The following is a 17,618-nucleotide window of genomic DNA, read 5'->3' on the forward strand; positions in this document are numbered from 1 at the left end:
ATTTACTGTTACTTACGGATTTACCTGCGAATTTACCTGCAGATCGGATATTAAAATATTTTGCTACAATTAACTGATTTTTTTTAAAAAGTAGGTGGCGCCATATGGAATGGCGACTACGTGAAAAATACCCCCAAACATGGTTGACGATTTCTCAATGCATCATCCCATAGATCTTTTAGACACCACGCAAAATTTTATTTATGCCCCCAGCATTCGTAGATGTATATCCAGAAACACCCTTTTTAAAAAAAATCAAATTAAATATATTTTGGTTAAAAATTCTAATATATATAGGAGTAGAATGTAATATATAAGCATATATCAAATATTCGTTGAGGAATTCATATTATTTAGACTATGATATTTTTAAGTATAAAAGAATATAATTATATTTAAATGTGAGTGTAAAAATATTTATTTAAAATAGAGAGAATAAATAATTATATTTAAATGTGAGTGTAAAAATATTTATTTAATCTTTTAAATTAAGTTTGAGAAATAAATTAAGTGTTAAGAAATTTTATTTGTGGTTGAGGATTGGACCTCTTATATTTTCCTCATACACCCACGTGAACGATGAGACAAACCTTCCATTCTCTAAAACCCTACCGCCGCCGTCACCCATCCTTTCACCACTTTCCGACCACCACAACTCTTAACTGCAAGCGAGCAACGTTTTTGTACTCCTCATCACCTCTTCTCCTTTCCTTTTCTGCTCTGTGACTCCATTTTCTTTTCAATCAGTGTTGAAATGGAGCTGTTTGAAACGAAACCACCGTGCCGGTTTCCCTCAGGCCACCGTGAGCTTCATCTCCTCCAAGGGTGAGTTTTCCTTTTACCTAATCAAATAGTTTTACTCCTAATCTAAAAATCCCCGAATTCTGCTGAAAACCCTAAACTTTGCATTCCTCTTCAAAACCGAATTTGGCCATGTTTTGCAATGTCTTGATTTTTCTTTAATTTCAAGTTGAAAACATATTTAACTTTGAAGTCTTGATACTTTTTGTGTGAAGTGTATTGCTGATATACTGTTTGATGAAATGCATTATAGAAAAATTTATGACATTTAATTTATTTCTAAACTAGTGCATTTCTACATGTATGTTTCATACAGATTCGAATAGTGCATGATGAAATCTCCCCAGGTGTTGGATTTGGTAATGAATCACTTAACTAGACCAATTCCTACAGAGATTGGAAATCGCTCGAGCATCGTTCACGTTTGGAGTTGACTTTGTGGAATAAATGTGAAATGTGCCTTGAACTGAATGTATGCATTGAATTTTCTATTACTTAATACCTTTACTTCTGAGTTCTGACATGGTTTTCTATTGCTTACTGGTTTTTTATGACCTGAACAGCGCAAAATCTATCTCTCTTTTTGTTCATCCCCTGTTTAGAATTTGTTTGAATAGTAATTAGTTTACAACTTCCTTCATAGTAAACATTTAAAGTTTCTCATAAATTGTTCTGAACTGTGAATGGTAAAACATATGATGTAATGTAATGTTTACTATTGACCAAGGAATGTATAGAACTTTCATCTTTAGCTATTATAATTGTACAAGGTCTTCATTTGTCAATTAGCGATGTTAATTTTGGTTTTTGCATTGCAGGAAGGAGTATCGAAGTACTCAACTGAAAAACAGAATATCCATCGTGTGTGTAATAAAACTCGTAGTTTGACTATGCAGTAAGAACATGGTACATTAATTAAAAAATGAAAACTCTTTATGCTGCACTAAGTCTCACATTATATATCTACCACATCATGCCAAAAACCTTGAAACCATGAATATAACTAAAAAAAGAGTTGGCTTATGTTTCATTTTTCCCAACTTGGTTTTTGCATTTGCTTGTGGGAGTGTTAGCAAGGAGTGGAACTGTAGTTTTATTCACGACAGTTAATTCAGATAATAATTGTGTGCATTATTAGTATTGTTATTACAAAGCTACGGAATATGGTTCTCACATACTAAGAGGTTAATTTTGGTAATAGGATTTGACATCAGAATCTGGAACTTGTGATCCCCTATGTTCAGTTGATGAAACTAGTTCGCTAGATTTCGAAGACAACTATCAGCCCAAGACTGATTTGCTCAAAGCAGTTGTGATATTTGCGGCGGCTGCAATTGGGACGGTGATGTTTCTGTTTCAATTATATAGTCATTTCGTCCAAGCAAATATTCCTCAATTATTGCCTTTTATATGTTTCTGCTTCTCTCGCCTTGGGCTTACCCAGCAGTGTTTCTAATATTAGAAACTTTAAGCCTCCTTCCAGTGGCCACAAGGAAGTGGAGTTATATCCTACTTTATCATGGCTATTTTGTTGTGAATAATTGAAAAGGGACAGATTTTATCTGTTGATCATTAAATAATTTATTTCCTTAATCCTGTACCAAATATTATCTATCACATGTTTACATGTTTTATTTTTTGTTATTGCAGACAGTTACTTTTTTAACGTATCTGTTGAAAAGCTATGCTGATTATATAAGGCCACATGAAGAAAGTATATGTAAAAGCATTGTGAATTTGCTTGTAACATGTACTGACTCTGTCCTTATCACAAGTATGTCTTCTCTTCATCTCATTTTAGATTTATCTGCCGCTTTTAGTGATTTCTTGCAGAAGTACTAGGTGTTGGATTTTATTTCAATATTCACTGCTTTTTAGTAATTTATATTTTTAGAGAGAATAAGAATCCAATTTTTTGAGCCTACATGGATTTCGAAGTTGAGGAATTCTATGTTTCTGTCCATTTTTAATGCTTGTGAGATGGATATGATGCTTGTTACCCATATTGGCATTATTTTGAGCATGCATATTCAATTTGTTTTATGCTGCAAAGTTTCCATGGATCTTTTTGATTGATCCATCATTGTTTATTTCATTCTCCTCAACCACAAGTGCAGCTTTGTTTAAACACCTCTAAGCTATAACAAACAAAAAAAAGTTTTCTATGTTGATAGATTTACTTGTATTCAGTTTGGTGCAATCAATAAAAATCAATGTTTAAATCCATCATTAATTAGTTTGACTTTTGATACTATGCCACATATATGAATGATGTAATTGTAGTTGCTTGGAAGAGCCTTATGTTTATGCTATGATTTATTATATAGTGGAAACCCATAATTTATGCTGTAAAAAAAATCTGCATCCAGTTAAGCTTTTTTAACGCAGGCAATATATAATAAGAGGCTTATGTTTCTTAGATTTTGTAATTTTGGGACTATATTAAGTCTTTAGCTTGATTTAATCTAGACTTCCTTATGTTTCTTACAAATGATTTCATCTGGACAGTTAGTCAAGGACTACATTGACTCTGCAGTGAGACATGTGCTCCTTAGACATGTTTGCTTATGATCTATATACCTGATTACTTTTCTTGCCCTGGTAGCATTTGAAGTTAAAGATATAGAGAAAAAGATAAATAGCAAGGAGAATAAGTTGGTAATGTTGTAGCGGATTTGGTAACATTTGTATGTCATTTATTATTTCACTGGGAATAAATGCATAATAAAGATGTAGTCTCAATTTATCAATTATATATTAAATTTTACTAATTTTCTTTTAATTTGGACACATATTAGCTGCGGAATTACCTGCGGAATATTTCCTGCGGATTTACCTGCGGAATTACCTGCGGAACTTCCTGCCGAAAATATTACCCACGAAGGTTTTAGCTGGGAACAAATAACCGCAGGTAAATCCGCAGGAAACGTGTTTCCTGCGGAAATTTAGCTAAAATCCGCAGGTAAATCCGCAGGAAAACAGAGTATTTCTAGTAGTGTCATTTCAATATTAAAGAACAATATAAACTATTAAAGTTGTATTATCTTTCATTTACTAATCAACACACAAAAATCAGACTCACTCATTATTGTAAAAATATTTTTCTGTCAAATTTATAAATAACAGATATTTTTTATTTAAATCATTGATTTACTTTTTCTCGAATTTACATGAATGACAATATTTTTACATTCATGATTTAATTGTATGCATTTCAAACGTATATTACAATGTAATAGCGTTTAACTAACCGAAAAATGTCACATTTTTCCATGTAATTTCTAGTGTTTACATCAATTATACAAAAACTTATAATTTTGATTGCAATCATGATTGTATAGTATAAACACTAAAAAATTATATTAATATTTGAATGTAATTAAGTATTCATAAAAGTTAAAGAAAGGAAAAACATGTAGAGACTAAAGACAACGAAAAGATAAAAGAGAAAGATAAGGAGATAAGAGATCGGTGAGCGAAAGAGATACATAAGAGATATTAGAAATACATGAGTGAGACATGAAAGATATTATATTTTTTAGTAGAACATTAGAAATTTGTAGAAAAAAAATAGAACATTAAAAACATAGTATTTTACTTTCTTTTTTTTTTAAAAGCCAAATATATATATATATATATATATATATATATATATATATATATATATATATATATATATATATATAGGGGACGACTCAAGTGAGAACACTTGGTTATTATGAGAAATGAGAACAATGAATCACGACCATTAAATTTAATTTTAATGGACTGGATTGATTTCTCTTTCTAAGATCCTTAATATTTAATGGACTGGATCTTAGAAAGAGAAACCAATCCAGTCCATTAAAATTAAATTTAATGGTCGTGATTCATTGTTCTCATTTCTCATAATAACCAAATGTTCTCACTTGAGTCGTCCCCTATATATATATATATATATATATATATATATATATATATATATATATATATATATATATATATATATATATATATATATATATATATATATATATATATATATATATATATATATATATATATATATATATATATATAAGGCATCAGGAATGCCAAATAAAATACATATCAGTATTCTTCTATGGTCCACCTGATACAATTACAATTGAAAAAAAAAACTTAAGCTCATCCTAACTAGTGATAGCAATATAGCATGTATTTAAAGATAGGAGTTGTCTATGATTTAGTGAAGAACAATTTCATGTTTTTTTTTTTCATGCCACTAACTATCTGTTTTTTCAGTCTCATGATCAAACATAAACATGCTCAAACATAGAATTATCATCCTAATGCACATGAGCATAAATATCTTCCGCATCCAACTGATTAGGAACTTCACTTTGTGCCTCGCCTGGTACTTCCATATGAATGAACATTTGTTGTGTCACGTCCACCTCTACGACGAGGAGCTTGTGGTCCATAAATAACATAAATCATTTTACGATGAGAGGCGTTCATGGCAAGTCTAATAGCTATAATCGCTATATGACTATGAGCGACTCCGTCAATATTTGCAAGTAAGGATGATCTACTTTTCCAATTCTAGTTGATTAGAGAGATATAGAGAAAGTTTAAATAAAATATCTCAGGCTCAATGATAGTCAATTCTTCCCCGCATAAGATTGACTAGAAATCTAATTATTTTGCCATCTTTAAATAGGAGTGATAAATTAATAAAAATCTAATAGTGTGATCAATTGATTTAAGAGAATTTTTTTACCCACCTCACTATGGGGTCACCCCCAACGAAAACTCCATTTTACCCCGCTTCGGAAATGCATTTTTTTTCTAAATTTTTCCAGATTTCGGAAGTGCATTTCCGAAAAAATCCAAAAAATTAGGATTTTGACTAATTCGGAGATGCATCTCCGAAACAACAAAAAAAATCTTAAAAAATCCCAAAAATTAATTTTAGGATATTAATTAATTCACATATCATAAATTTGATATAATTTATGAGTAATGAATAATAATAATAATTATATATTTTGATATAATTTATGAGTTATGAATAATAGTTATTATATATTTCTATCCTGATTTATATTTTAAAATTTAAAATAATTTTAATTAAAAAAATTAAAATAATTTCACTTACAAAATAAGTTATAATTTTTTATGTATATATTTATAATAATTGTTATATATTTATAAAAAAAATTAAAAAAATGAGTGTTTTAATTTATATATTTATATAATAATTATAATAATAATTATTATATATTTATAAAAATTATTATATATTTATGTAATAATTATAAAAATTAAAAAAATGAATGTTTTAATTTATAATAATTATTATATATTTATATATTTATATAATAATTATTATATATTTATATATTATATATTTATATATTTCACTTACAAAATTAATAATTATGATTATATATTTATATATTTCTATTCCGATTCATAATTAAAAATGAGTTATAATTTTTTATTTAGTTTAAAAAAATTAAAAAAAGATTTTGTCTTAATTTTATTTAATGAATAAATTTTATATTTAATTTTATATAATTCAAAATTTACTTATGAAATTAAGATGTTTTTGATTTATATAAGTTAGTAAAATAATTTTTAACTTTAAAATTGTTTAGGAAATTTTGATTCACCTTGATTTTATTGATTCACCTTCATTTTATTGATTCACTTTTATTTTATACCTATTAATTGTATTGATTCACCTTGATTTTAATTTTTTAATAATTATTGAATTCTTTCGGAAGTGTATATCCGAAACATTCCAAGACCAATTTGGTCTTGGAATATTTCGGATATGCATCTCCGAAAACACCCCCTCTCCCAAAAAGGGGTGTTTTCGGAAATGCATCTCCGAAAACTCAAAAAATGGGTGTTTTCGGAAATGCATCTCCGAAAATACATTTTTTTCGTGTTTTCAGAAGTGCATTTTCGAAAACATCTTCTTTTTTTCAATAAAAGTACGTTTTCGGAAATGTATTTCCGAAACAAGGGGTATTTTGGTAAATTCGCTAGAGGTAACTAAGAAGGTTAGGAGGTGAGTAAAGAAATTCTCTTGATTTAAATAGATTCCATTAATCTATCATCTCACTCAATCTCTCATAAATAGATAATAAATAGTATATAGTTAAATGGAAGGGCACATATTTTGTTACTTTGGGGTCAAATGGGTTAAAGAAAATAATGTTTACTAGAAAAATATTTGAGAACTACTTCTCACACTTTAAGGGTAACTCACACACCCTTGTGAAAAAATTAAAAATGTCTTTGAAATTCAAAAATGTACTTCTATGCACATCCCGGTTCACATTCAATCCATTTGTAAGTGAGTTAGACCCTCATTTTGACCATTTTTGACAAAAATTAATACATTAATGTATCCTCGTATAACTTATAGAAGTGTATCTCTGGATGTGGTTTTAACAAAATACGCCAAAACTCTCCCCTTCCTCATTTCCTACAAAACAAACTTGAAATCATGTTTCATCCCTTACTTTCATTTCTCACTTCCAAGTTTTTTTAATCAATTCATGTTTCTTCTCTACTCCATTTAGTCCAACTTTTATCTTAACATCCAATCAATCGAAGTGCTTAATATTAGTTACACATTTGGTACGTTTTTGAATTCATGTTTTTTTACATTTGATTTTCTATACATGTATTTAGAACTAACAATAGGTTGTGTAATATACATCAATATATAGGTAGTTATAGTCATTGTTAAGAAGGGTAATTTATCAATGCATTTTGTGAAATTTTGGCACTCTGCATTTCTGCTATTTTTGTTTTTTTGAGCTGCAGTTTAATACGAAAGTGCACTTCCGTATTTCTTCACAATTTGATTCTCAAAGAATACGGAAGTACATTTTTGTATTTTGTCTGTCTGCATTGTGTAGTTTGATTTTCAATGTCACTCATCAGGGTTTTATTTTTTAGTTTTGTATTGCTTGTCTGGTTTAATTTTAGGTAAAATGGTCGATAACCAAGATCGATTAAGGCTCGAAAAAATATTGCAGTATGCATTAATTAGCATGGAAAGAGCTCGACCCTCATGACCACCCGTTGATGCTAGTTTATGTGATGCAGATGCGTCAACTTCTATGGTTCAAGCATCTTTGACTTCGTCTTCCTTAAGGTGGCAGGTATCACCTTCTAGTGTCCCAAAAGCCCCACCTATCTAGATTGATGCACTTGTCAGTGTGGACGTTCTTAAGGAATTTGGAAGAGACATGTATGACACATCACTACTGCTTCTATATGCGGACCATACTGCCTGGAACATATGGGGCAAAGAGGTAAATTTTATCCAAATATATTATTTGAAACATATTTGTTATGATATTCCAAATTTTCAGACGATGATGTATTTGTGTAGTACCGTGATGCTTTAAAATGCATTAACCACAGTCGGAAGACTACGAGGCTGCAACAACTTGAGGAGCAGTGGTTTCATGATGCCATGCAAGTACAACTATCTGGACCGCGAGATTTATGCATGATCGATTATACTATTATTAACCATGGTACGCTTTCAACGTTCATTAAGACATAACACTTTGAGACGTCATCTTTTCATCTTTTGCACGGTGAGATGTCCATCAAATTGGATGATGTATCATGCCTGCTACATCTTCCAATCAAGGTATGATTATTATACCACTTCATGATGACCAAACCTGATGCGTTGGATATGATGGTGAACTATTTGAGAGCTGACTTATTTGATGCCCTGAAGAAGCTGGAAGACATAAGAGGGTGTCATACTAAATTTGAATTTTGAGAGAGCCATTATACACACGATCTGGTTGTGAAAATGTAGGTCAAGAGTGAAGGTGTGAAAAACAAAAGAAAGTGGGGGTTTGACTTGGGTTTTAAAAACACAAGCTTCTCTAAGAAAATCCCTTTTTAAAACTTCAATATTGATAATAATAATAATGTAAAAGATGCAAGAAAGAAAGAACAAGGTATGTTTATACTAGTTCACTTGAAAATTATCAAGCTAATCTAGTCCACCCGCTAAGGTGATTTTGCCTTATCAAACAAGGTCTTAATCCAATAATCTCAATATTATTTCAATGCACAAGCTAACTGCAAGTGACTCGCGTACAAACTCTAAGACACACTAATCTTAGACTTCTCGAGGATTCTGACCAACTGGTCCCTTAAGGAACAATCAAACAACAATTTGAAAAAGGTTTTTTTACAATATATTTGCTTATACACAAGCTGATAGTAAACAATATTCTTAGAAATAATGGACTAAAGAGAATAAGGAAGCTTACGAACAGTCTTTCTAGAACGTGTGAATTAGCAACATTTTCCTTTGGTCTTCAAGCCTATTTAACCAAATAAAATAATATATCTGTTGGAGGGTATTTCTGGAATTTCCATAAAGCTGGCAGTTTGACAACGTGGGAGATAAGACAATACAACGCATATGTCCTTTCATGGTAGTGGAGCGAAACATTCGTTTTGTACCTTGTACCATGTACCACGTAAACGTTATCTTATAATTTTTTTGGACTTCAGAGGCTTCTGATGAGCATGAGTTAGAAGAAATAAAATAATCCTCGGGTCATCAGAACTTGAAGTCTTCAAAGTCTTCAAAACTTCGTCTTTAGAGTCTTCAGCACCTGGTCTTCAGTATCCTTTATCTTCAGAAACATAAGTCTTCAGCATCTGGACTGTTCTTCAGAACTTCTGTCTTCAGATCTTTAGAACTTGGTTTCTTTGATAGCGTATCAGAGTCACAACTTCAGAGCATTCTGAAGTGGTTTTCTACTGTTCATCGGAACTTATGTACCACAGAAGCGGAACTTGGTTTATTTTAATGGCTTGGCAACGCCTTTCATCAGATTTAGAACTTGTTTGTTAAATACTCAAAATAACAAACATTAGAGTACCAAAATTGTTCATACAAACAAATTCATTGTTATCATCAAAACTCAAAAGTATTATTCCAGAACCAAATCTTGTTCTAACATAGAGTGATGATGAACATGCTATGTTTCACAGGGCATGTGCGTTGAGGTCATACCTCTTGTACTTGGTTGGCATGCCCATATTGTGGACAAGAGTGCATATTACGTGAGTGTAGTTTACCTCAGATATTTCACTGACTTGAAGTATATTCACGAGTACAATTGAGGGGTCGCTTGTTTGTTTTACTTGTACTCTAAGTTAGTTGAAAGTTGTCTTTGGAAGACCAAACAAATGACAACTAGTTGCACGGTGTTAACAGTAATATATTTGTATCCTTTACTGTTTATGTATCATTTTCATAACACTTCTCATACATCTCTAGGTGGTCTTGTGTTGATCACTACACTGAAGATACGCCACGTGCTTATGCATTCGTCCTGCTCAAAGGAAATCAATCAACCAAGTTCTTTAAAGTGTATATTGACCGCACAACATCAGATGATCTACGTTTCTGATCGTACGACTTTCACCGTCACACACGTCCCTATGATGACATAGCCTTCTATTTCGTATGATTGGCAGCTTGTGGGTCATGTCTGATGTATCAACACCTTCCTGAGCAAATCATGCCTCATTTCAAATATATTTGGCATTGATTTAAATTGGAAGGAAAATTTCAAATTTCTTTTAGAGTTTTTTTCCACCACTTAAGGTGGAAGGACTGAGTAAGAATCCACTCCATTTCTTACCTTTCATTTTTTTTTCCATTACTATAGTTTTGTGTGCATAAAGTTAAATAAATAATAAATATGTATCACATGTCTTAGAAATACGTGTAATATACACAAAAAAACTATAGTAATGGAAAAGAAATGGAGCGTAAGAAATGGAGTGGATCCTTACTCGAAAGGACTAATCCCCAAATATTTTTCCTGAAAAACATCAACAATTGTGGTCCAGTTCTCTTCTTTTCTTTTAATTTTGCCTTGTATGAAAAAAAGAACAACCATGGTCCAGTGAGGCACCACACCACCACAGTATATATAGTACAGCAGTACCATTGGTGACTATGATTGTAGACAAGATTTTAGGGCTATGTTAGTGTTAGGAATGTCCGATTCGGGAAAGGGACCCGTCACGCTTTCAAGTGATGACAATTTTGGTTTTGCTCTGACATCATGCTTCTGCAACAACTAGTTAAACCATGTTTTCAACGTAGAATACAACCTCGCTTGTCACGATTTAATAAATAAACACAGTGTGTGGTGTTTAGTTTTTTCTTAAATGAATTTTCAATTATGGTACACTAGATTAGATTAGATTAGACTCTAGATTTTGACTCGGATTCCCATAAATATTGTTATCATATTTGTATTATTGTGAGAAACTTTTTGTCCACTTTTCACAAGGAGCAGACAAGCCATGATTCTTCTCAGTTCTCAGTTCCACGTGCATAGCTGTCTTCCATGGATTCCAAGGCACACTCACTGTTCATCATCTTCATCATCATCATCATCAATCAACAAGAATTCCAGGTATTTGTTGTTCATCTTCAATCTTCAATCTTACTTGTTGAGATGGAGTTTTTGACCTATTATTAATGAGTTATGAATTAGGTTTTCTATACTTTGAATGCGTTTGTTGTCATTTGAACCATTTCTGTTTTTTATTATTTTTGATACTTCACAGGAGGTTTATGCCATGTCACTTCAGTTGGCTCAAGTCTTCACCATTACATGGACATGGTATTAGACTACACATTGTTTGATCTTCTTTGTTTGATTCTAAGTAATTTCCATGAACTGATTTGAATGTAAGTTCTGGCCTGAAACTAATGGCTTAATTTGATGAAAATCGAGTAGGGGGGTGGGAGGCCGACTTTCATAGATCGGCTTTTAAGTCCAATTCCAACACTGGTAAACATGTTCCAGAAAGTTCGAGCGCCAAGTTCATTTGGACGGAGAAAAATATTAATAGTTCTCAGGTAAGAAATGTGGAATTTTTTGGATGAATGTACTATAAGACTTAATAGTGTTAATTGTTTGATATATCTCTCGAGATGTTGCGTGTGCTGCAGCGTCCACATGCTAAACACATGATAGAATACATGCCGTTGTTCTTGATATTGAAACTGACACAAACAAAGTTTGTTGATCTGGTGATAAACGTTGTCCAAGCAATGGTTCAAAATGTGCCTCAGGCTCTTGGTGGAACAAGCTTGCCCCTTGCTTGTGTTTCGAATGCCTTGAATAAACCTACGCCTCTTAAATTAGATGTATCCTTGCCTTCTTTTAATGATATTAGATGGAACTTAGCTCGGTTGGTGTACTTATTTAACATACAACTCGAGAGAAATGTTGCCACGTACGTCAATCACTTGTTATATATTTGAATGAGAACTTTCTATCTGTTGGTTATTGAGTTTAATAGATTTTAAGCTACTCTTGTTGTCTAAAACCTTTCAGATTTTTTGTGGTGCTCCTTATAGCATGCATCTCGTTTGTTGCCATTGGAGGTTTCTTGTTCTTCAAATTCAGGTGATCGTAGATAAATACCCTCTTATGGAGTGCTAACCTATTCTTATTGCTTTACTCATGTGCTGTGAATCTGTGATCATTACTTCTAATAACAATTTCGTCAACATACACAACCAAGTAAATGCACCTTAACAACTAAATGGAAATGGAAACTGAGTGGTTAACCTCACTCTGAGTTGCACCAAATTGTTAAATCACAATGCTAAATCAGCCTAACCAAATTGTTTAATCACAATGCTACCACCGGCCTAGTTGATTTTTACGACTTAAAATTACGGCAAAGTAGTACTTGATTTTAGTGATGCTATGCTTATATATATTTGTTAATCTTGGCTAATATTATATTATATTATTCAGGGACAATAAGCAATCTCTGGAAGAATGTCTTTGGGAGGCCTGGGCATGTCTTCTTTCATCATCTACTCACTTAAGAGTACGTTCGACTTATTTTGAACTTAACAATCTGGTTTTTTTATTGAGTCCTTTTTAAATGGCTTATGCTTATAAACATTTGCTGAATGACATGCATTTTGTTGGCCTGCAGCAACCAACGCGTATTGAGCGTGTTATTGGCTTTCTTCTTGCAATATGGGGTATATTGTTTTACTCTCGTCTACTAAGTACCATGACTGAACAATTTAGGGTAAGATCCGAAGGATTAAGAATTCCTTAATCAATATTTTCTGCATATGTCAACAATTAAATCTTCACAACAGAGTAATATGCAAAGGCTCAGGGAAGGAGCACAAATGCAAGTTATGGAGACCGATCATATCATCATTTGTGGAATGAATAGTCATCTTCCTTTCATACTAAAGCAGCTAGATAAGTATCACGAATTTTCTGTTCGCCTAGGCACTGCTGCTGCTAGGTAAACGCTTCATACGAGATAATTGCCAATTTCCCTTATCTTTTGTTTTGATCGCTGGCTTCTGTAATATGCCTTTTCATTTCTATGCAGGAAGCAGCGAATCCTTCTTATGTCTGATCTTCCAAGAAAACAGATTGATAGGATAGCCGATAGCATTGCCAAAGATTTATATAATATTGATGTCCTTAGCAAGAGGTATTCTCTTTTGTGAAGGGACTTTTGTATAAAACACCATTTTACCCCTTGCTTAGAACTGCTCAGTGAGTTAGTATATATCACTAGAATAGAATAAGGACTATGATTCGGTTAGTCGATTCGATTAGACCATTAATTAGATCAGTCATATGTTTTGTAAAAGAAAATGCAATTAATTATAGTCCTATATTTAGTTGATTTAGAAACTCATTTTCTTTCACGTCTCATACGTGAAATTTCTGGTTTTTCAGTTGCTCCCTTAGTTTAACAAAGTCATTTGAAAGAGCAGCAGCCAACAAAGCACGTGCAATTATTATACTGCCCACTAAAGGAGATCGGTTAGAGTTGATCTATTTAAATTCCTAAAGTGATACATAATGTTCACTTTGATAAGGTTTACTGATTTCAGATCATTTATATGTTAGGTATGAGATTGACACGGATGCATTTCTATCTGTTTTAGCCCTTCAATCGATTCCAGAGATGGCTTCTGTCCCCACTATTGTTGAGGTTTGTTACTCATGAGTAGCTTTCTGTGAAACAAAGGCAAAATTTTAAAAAAAGTGCAGGGAATAAAACTACATGAAATTTGCTTGATTAATGTATGTAGGTTTCGAGGTCCCAAACATGTGACTTGTTAAAGTCAATCTCAGGATTGAAAGTCGAGCCAGTAGAAGATGTTGCATCCAAATTATTTGTTCAATGCTCTCGGCAGAAGGGACTTATAAAGATCTACAGGCACTTGCTAAATTATCGAAAAAATGTATTCAACCTTTGCAGTTTGCCTGATCTAGAAGGAATGACATATAGGCAAATACGACACATATTTCGAGAGGCTGTTGTATGTGGTCTTTACCGGAGCGGGAAAATATACTTCCACCCAAATGATTATGAAACGCTGCAGAAAACTGACAAAGTATATTGACTTACGGCTAACTTACTCACACTTATACCATATATTTCGTGTCTACCTTAAATCTTGGATTTTATGAAACTTAAGCATACCTTCTCATATCAATACGCTTTTCTTGTTAGGTATTGTTTGTTGGATCCCTTCAGTATACTAAAAAGCCACAAGTTGTAATCCCGAAGGTGAAAGAAGGAAAAGATGGAATTCATAATGACGAGTTACTTGAAAAGGATTTTGAATATGCCATTGAATTGAGTAAAGTAAGACTTGCTAATATTGTAAAACGTCCAAACAGATCAGGCTCCAAGGTATAGCTTCCTGTTCTGTTCCGTATAGATGCTTTCGACGAGTGTTATTCTGCAGATTCTATTTGAAATTCTAACCTTTATCAGTTATCATCTTTTAGGCATCAGACGGGAATGTAGGACCAAAAGAATGCATTCTTTTACTTGGATGGCGACCTGATGTTGTAGAAATGATTCAAGAGTATGAAAACTATCTTGGTCCTGGAAGTGTTTTGGTAGGTTTATATTCTATGGAGTCTTTGCTCTTCCACGCATCTTTGTGTGTATACTTAAACTAATAAAACCTTAAATATTCTTCCCCTTGGTGCGCAAAATAATAATGATAATGAAAGAAGAATAACAATATACTTCTATTACTGTTTGCTACATTCGCATTAACCTAGAAGGCAATATCCTATCATACTTCTGTATCTGGCTATGAAGCACGGACACCGGAAACACGACAACCGGTAATAATTTGAAAAAATGAATAAATCAAATGTAATCACAAGTGTCAGTGCCGGTTTCGGACACCGACACAAATTTTTTGGTGTCGGTGTTACAGAGGTATATGGTATGGATGATCTTAATTCTGAATCATCAACAGATTCTTGACATGGAGATTGTGTAGGGTTACTTTTCAAGATTACGTGTGCATTCACTTTTCTTTCTTTTTTTGGACAGCATATGTGCATTCACTTGAAGTTCAACACTTATGGTTTCTGGCGATAAATAATATGCAGGAAGTTTTATCAGAGACGCCATTAAATGACAGGATTACTAGAGAAACCAACATCATTGGTCGTAGCAAACTCAAGAATGTTCGAGTTTCGCATAGGGTAGTGTCTGATGCAATCAACTAATGCGCTTAAATATATTTTAATTTGTTTCCCTTTTGATATGATCTTTTGCTTCTTTTGGATATATTATGTAGATTGGAAATCCGATGGACTATGGCACCTTGAAGGAAACCATTTTGAATATTCAAACCTCTTTGAAGAATAAAGATATTCCTTTCTCAATTGCTGTCATATCTGACAAAGATTGGCTTCTTGGAGGTAATTAATCATGCAAAACAAAATTTGTAACAAAATGGCATGTTATTGACGAATTTTCTTTGCAGATACATCGAAGACAGATAAGCTATCTGCTTATTCTATCCTACTTGCTGAAAATATCTGCGACAAACTTGGAGTCAAGGTGATTGTTTTTTAGGATGATAGGAATTGTTCATTTTGGAATATTACTAATACCGCTACAAACTTTTTTAATTTCTGTGAATTAGTCAACAAAGTCTTATATTTAGAGATAAAGCAGTAGTTTATCGTATGAGTTGAGAGGATAATCATCATTTGATTAAATTCTCTTTTTTAGGTGCAAAATCTAGTTGCAGAAATCGTCGATTCAAAATTGGGGAAACAAGTAAGTCTCTTGTAGTTTTGGGTTTGTTTTGATCTTTCAAATTTTACATTATTATGTTTTTTAATGATGGTAATTATTATACATAAAATGCTGTAGATTGCTAGAATCAGGCCATCGGTGACCTACGTTGCAGCCGAGGAAATATTGAGCCTTGTAACTGCTCAAGGTCATTAATCTCTCTCCTCTTCTTGATTGAGCTTTGCCTTTAACTGTTTTAGCCTTTCTCTTGTGTCGATGTAAAATTTCATATCTTGAACTTGAAATCAGTTGCCGAGAACAGTGAACTGAATGAAGTTTGGAAAGATATACTAAACGCAGAGGGTGATGAAATATATTTGAAGGTAAAATCATCTCATGTTGTGATTGTATAAAACCATCTCAAGAATGTATCGATATTTCATAAATCATTGTAACTTTCTTACTACAGGATATTAGCCTTTACATGAAAGAAGGAGAGAATCCATCGTTTTCCGAGCTTTCTGAGAGAGCATATTTAAGGAGAGAAGTGGCGATAGGTTACGTGAAGAAGAACAAGAATGTATGAGAATTGCTTGCAACTCAAGTTAACTTTGAATAATAATTGGTTAGAACATGTTACTCATACTTTTTCCCATTTTCAGGTAATCAACCCAATTCCAAAGTCAGAACCCCTCTCTCTTGAATTAACCGACTCATTGATAGTCATTTCGGAGCTGGAAGGTGAACAGCCCATCATTTTGTAATTCGGAGGCTTTAATCATGCTGAGAAGAGAATAGTGTGTAGGAAAATGCTGACCCCTAAAATTTGGTTATTGCATTTGCGGTGATTAGGATGACTTGTATTCAGAATAAATTGTTACAAAATGATACTTAAATGTAAAATATGGAAATGGAAACTTAATTTAGCTTCTTATATCTGCATATCATAAAACTATACTAACTATCCTATATAAAAGGAAAACTATACAGGATAATAACTAACTAACTAATTGGTTTTTCATAATGTAAGTATTAATATGTGATACACCCTTATAAGATGGACTATGGAGATCAAGTAGTCCAACCATAGAAAGATGAGATCCAAAGGCAGGTTTGTAGAGATGTTTGCTGAGGAAATTTGCCACATGAGGCGCGGATTGATGGGAAAAAATTTAACTAGACTGTCATTTGTTTTCTCTGGAATTATGTGACAGTAAATTTTAATGTGTATTGATCTTTCTTGAAAAGTTGGATTGTTAGCCAAGTAGAGTGTTGAGTTATTGTCACAATATACATATGTAGGGTTAGGAAAGGAGGTGTTGAGGTCTTTGAACAAGTAGTAAAGCCACTGAAGTGAGTTTTCTAGAGCATATGTCAAACATACAAAAACATTTAAGATGAAGAAAAGTGGGTTATTTATAAATATCTTTGGAAGCATGAGGGAGCCTAGAACAGGGCCGTCTTTGAGAGTGTGCAACACGATCTACAGTACATGACCTCACACTTTTTCATTTTTAAGCTATGACAAAAAGGGTCTCCAATTATATATTTCATTGTTAATTTATGCTTAAATAGGGCCCCTTAAAAAAATTTCATAATTCAATTGAAGATAACTTTAACTTCTTACATAGAATCTCTTGAAAAGTTTGAGACTGCTCTGCCTAGAACCTCACATTTGCTTGCATAAAAAAGAATCATGAGGTACATAAAATGAA

The 17,618-nt window shown here is 32.5% G+C and overlaps 1 protein-coding gene and 1 long non-coding RNA gene across 3 annotated transcripts; both read left to right on the top strand.

Annotated features, from left to right (window-relative positions):
- Nucleotides 1–545: 545 nt before the first annotated feature.
- Nucleotides 546–2,856, top strand: LOC131617699 (uncharacterized). Its single transcript, XR_009288660.1, has 3 exons — nt 546–825; nt 1,118–1,273; nt 1,620–2,856. It is a non-coding gene; the product is annotated as an uncharacterized LOC131617699 (long non-coding RNA).
- A 7,931-nt stretch (nt 2,857–10,787) lies between these two features.
- Nucleotides 10,788–16,837, top strand: LOC131644280 (putative ion channel POLLUX-like 2). 2 transcript variants are annotated; one of them, XM_058914737.1, is made up of 22 exons: nt 10,788–11,261; nt 11,416–11,471; nt 11,589–11,710; nt 11,804–12,090; nt 12,192–12,263; nt 12,621–12,696; nt 12,808–12,906; nt 12,980–13,134; nt 13,225–13,329; nt 13,581–13,667; nt 13,755–13,839; nt 13,940–14,245; nt 14,365–14,547; nt 14,646–14,759; nt 15,267–15,362; nt 15,458–15,581; nt 15,647–15,723; nt 15,898–15,945; nt 16,042–16,111; nt 16,213–16,286; nt 16,373–16,483; nt 16,566–16,837. In XM_058914737.1, exons 1-22 carry the CDS (start codon nt 11,149–11,151, stop codon nt 16,665–16,667), a joined length of 2,562 nt encoding a protein of 853 aa, XP_058770720.1. In that variant the 5' UTR covers nt 10,788–11,148; the 3' UTR covers nt 16,668–16,837. The 2 variants fall into 2 exon arrangements, with proteins under 2 accessions (XP_058770720.1, XP_058770721.1); XM_058914738.1 differs by lacking the exon at nt 11,804–12,090 and having other exon boundaries at nt 11,173–11,261.
- Nucleotides 16,838–17,618: the final 781 nt, after the last annotated feature.

This window comes from Vicia villosa, linkage group LG1 (assembly GCF_029867415.1).
Source record: "Vicia villosa cultivar HV-30 ecotype Madison, WI linkage group LG1, Vvil1.0, whole genome shotgun sequence".
Classification (NCBI taxonomy): Eukaryota; Viridiplantae; Streptophyta; class Magnoliopsida; order Fabales; family Fabaceae; genus Vicia; species Vicia villosa.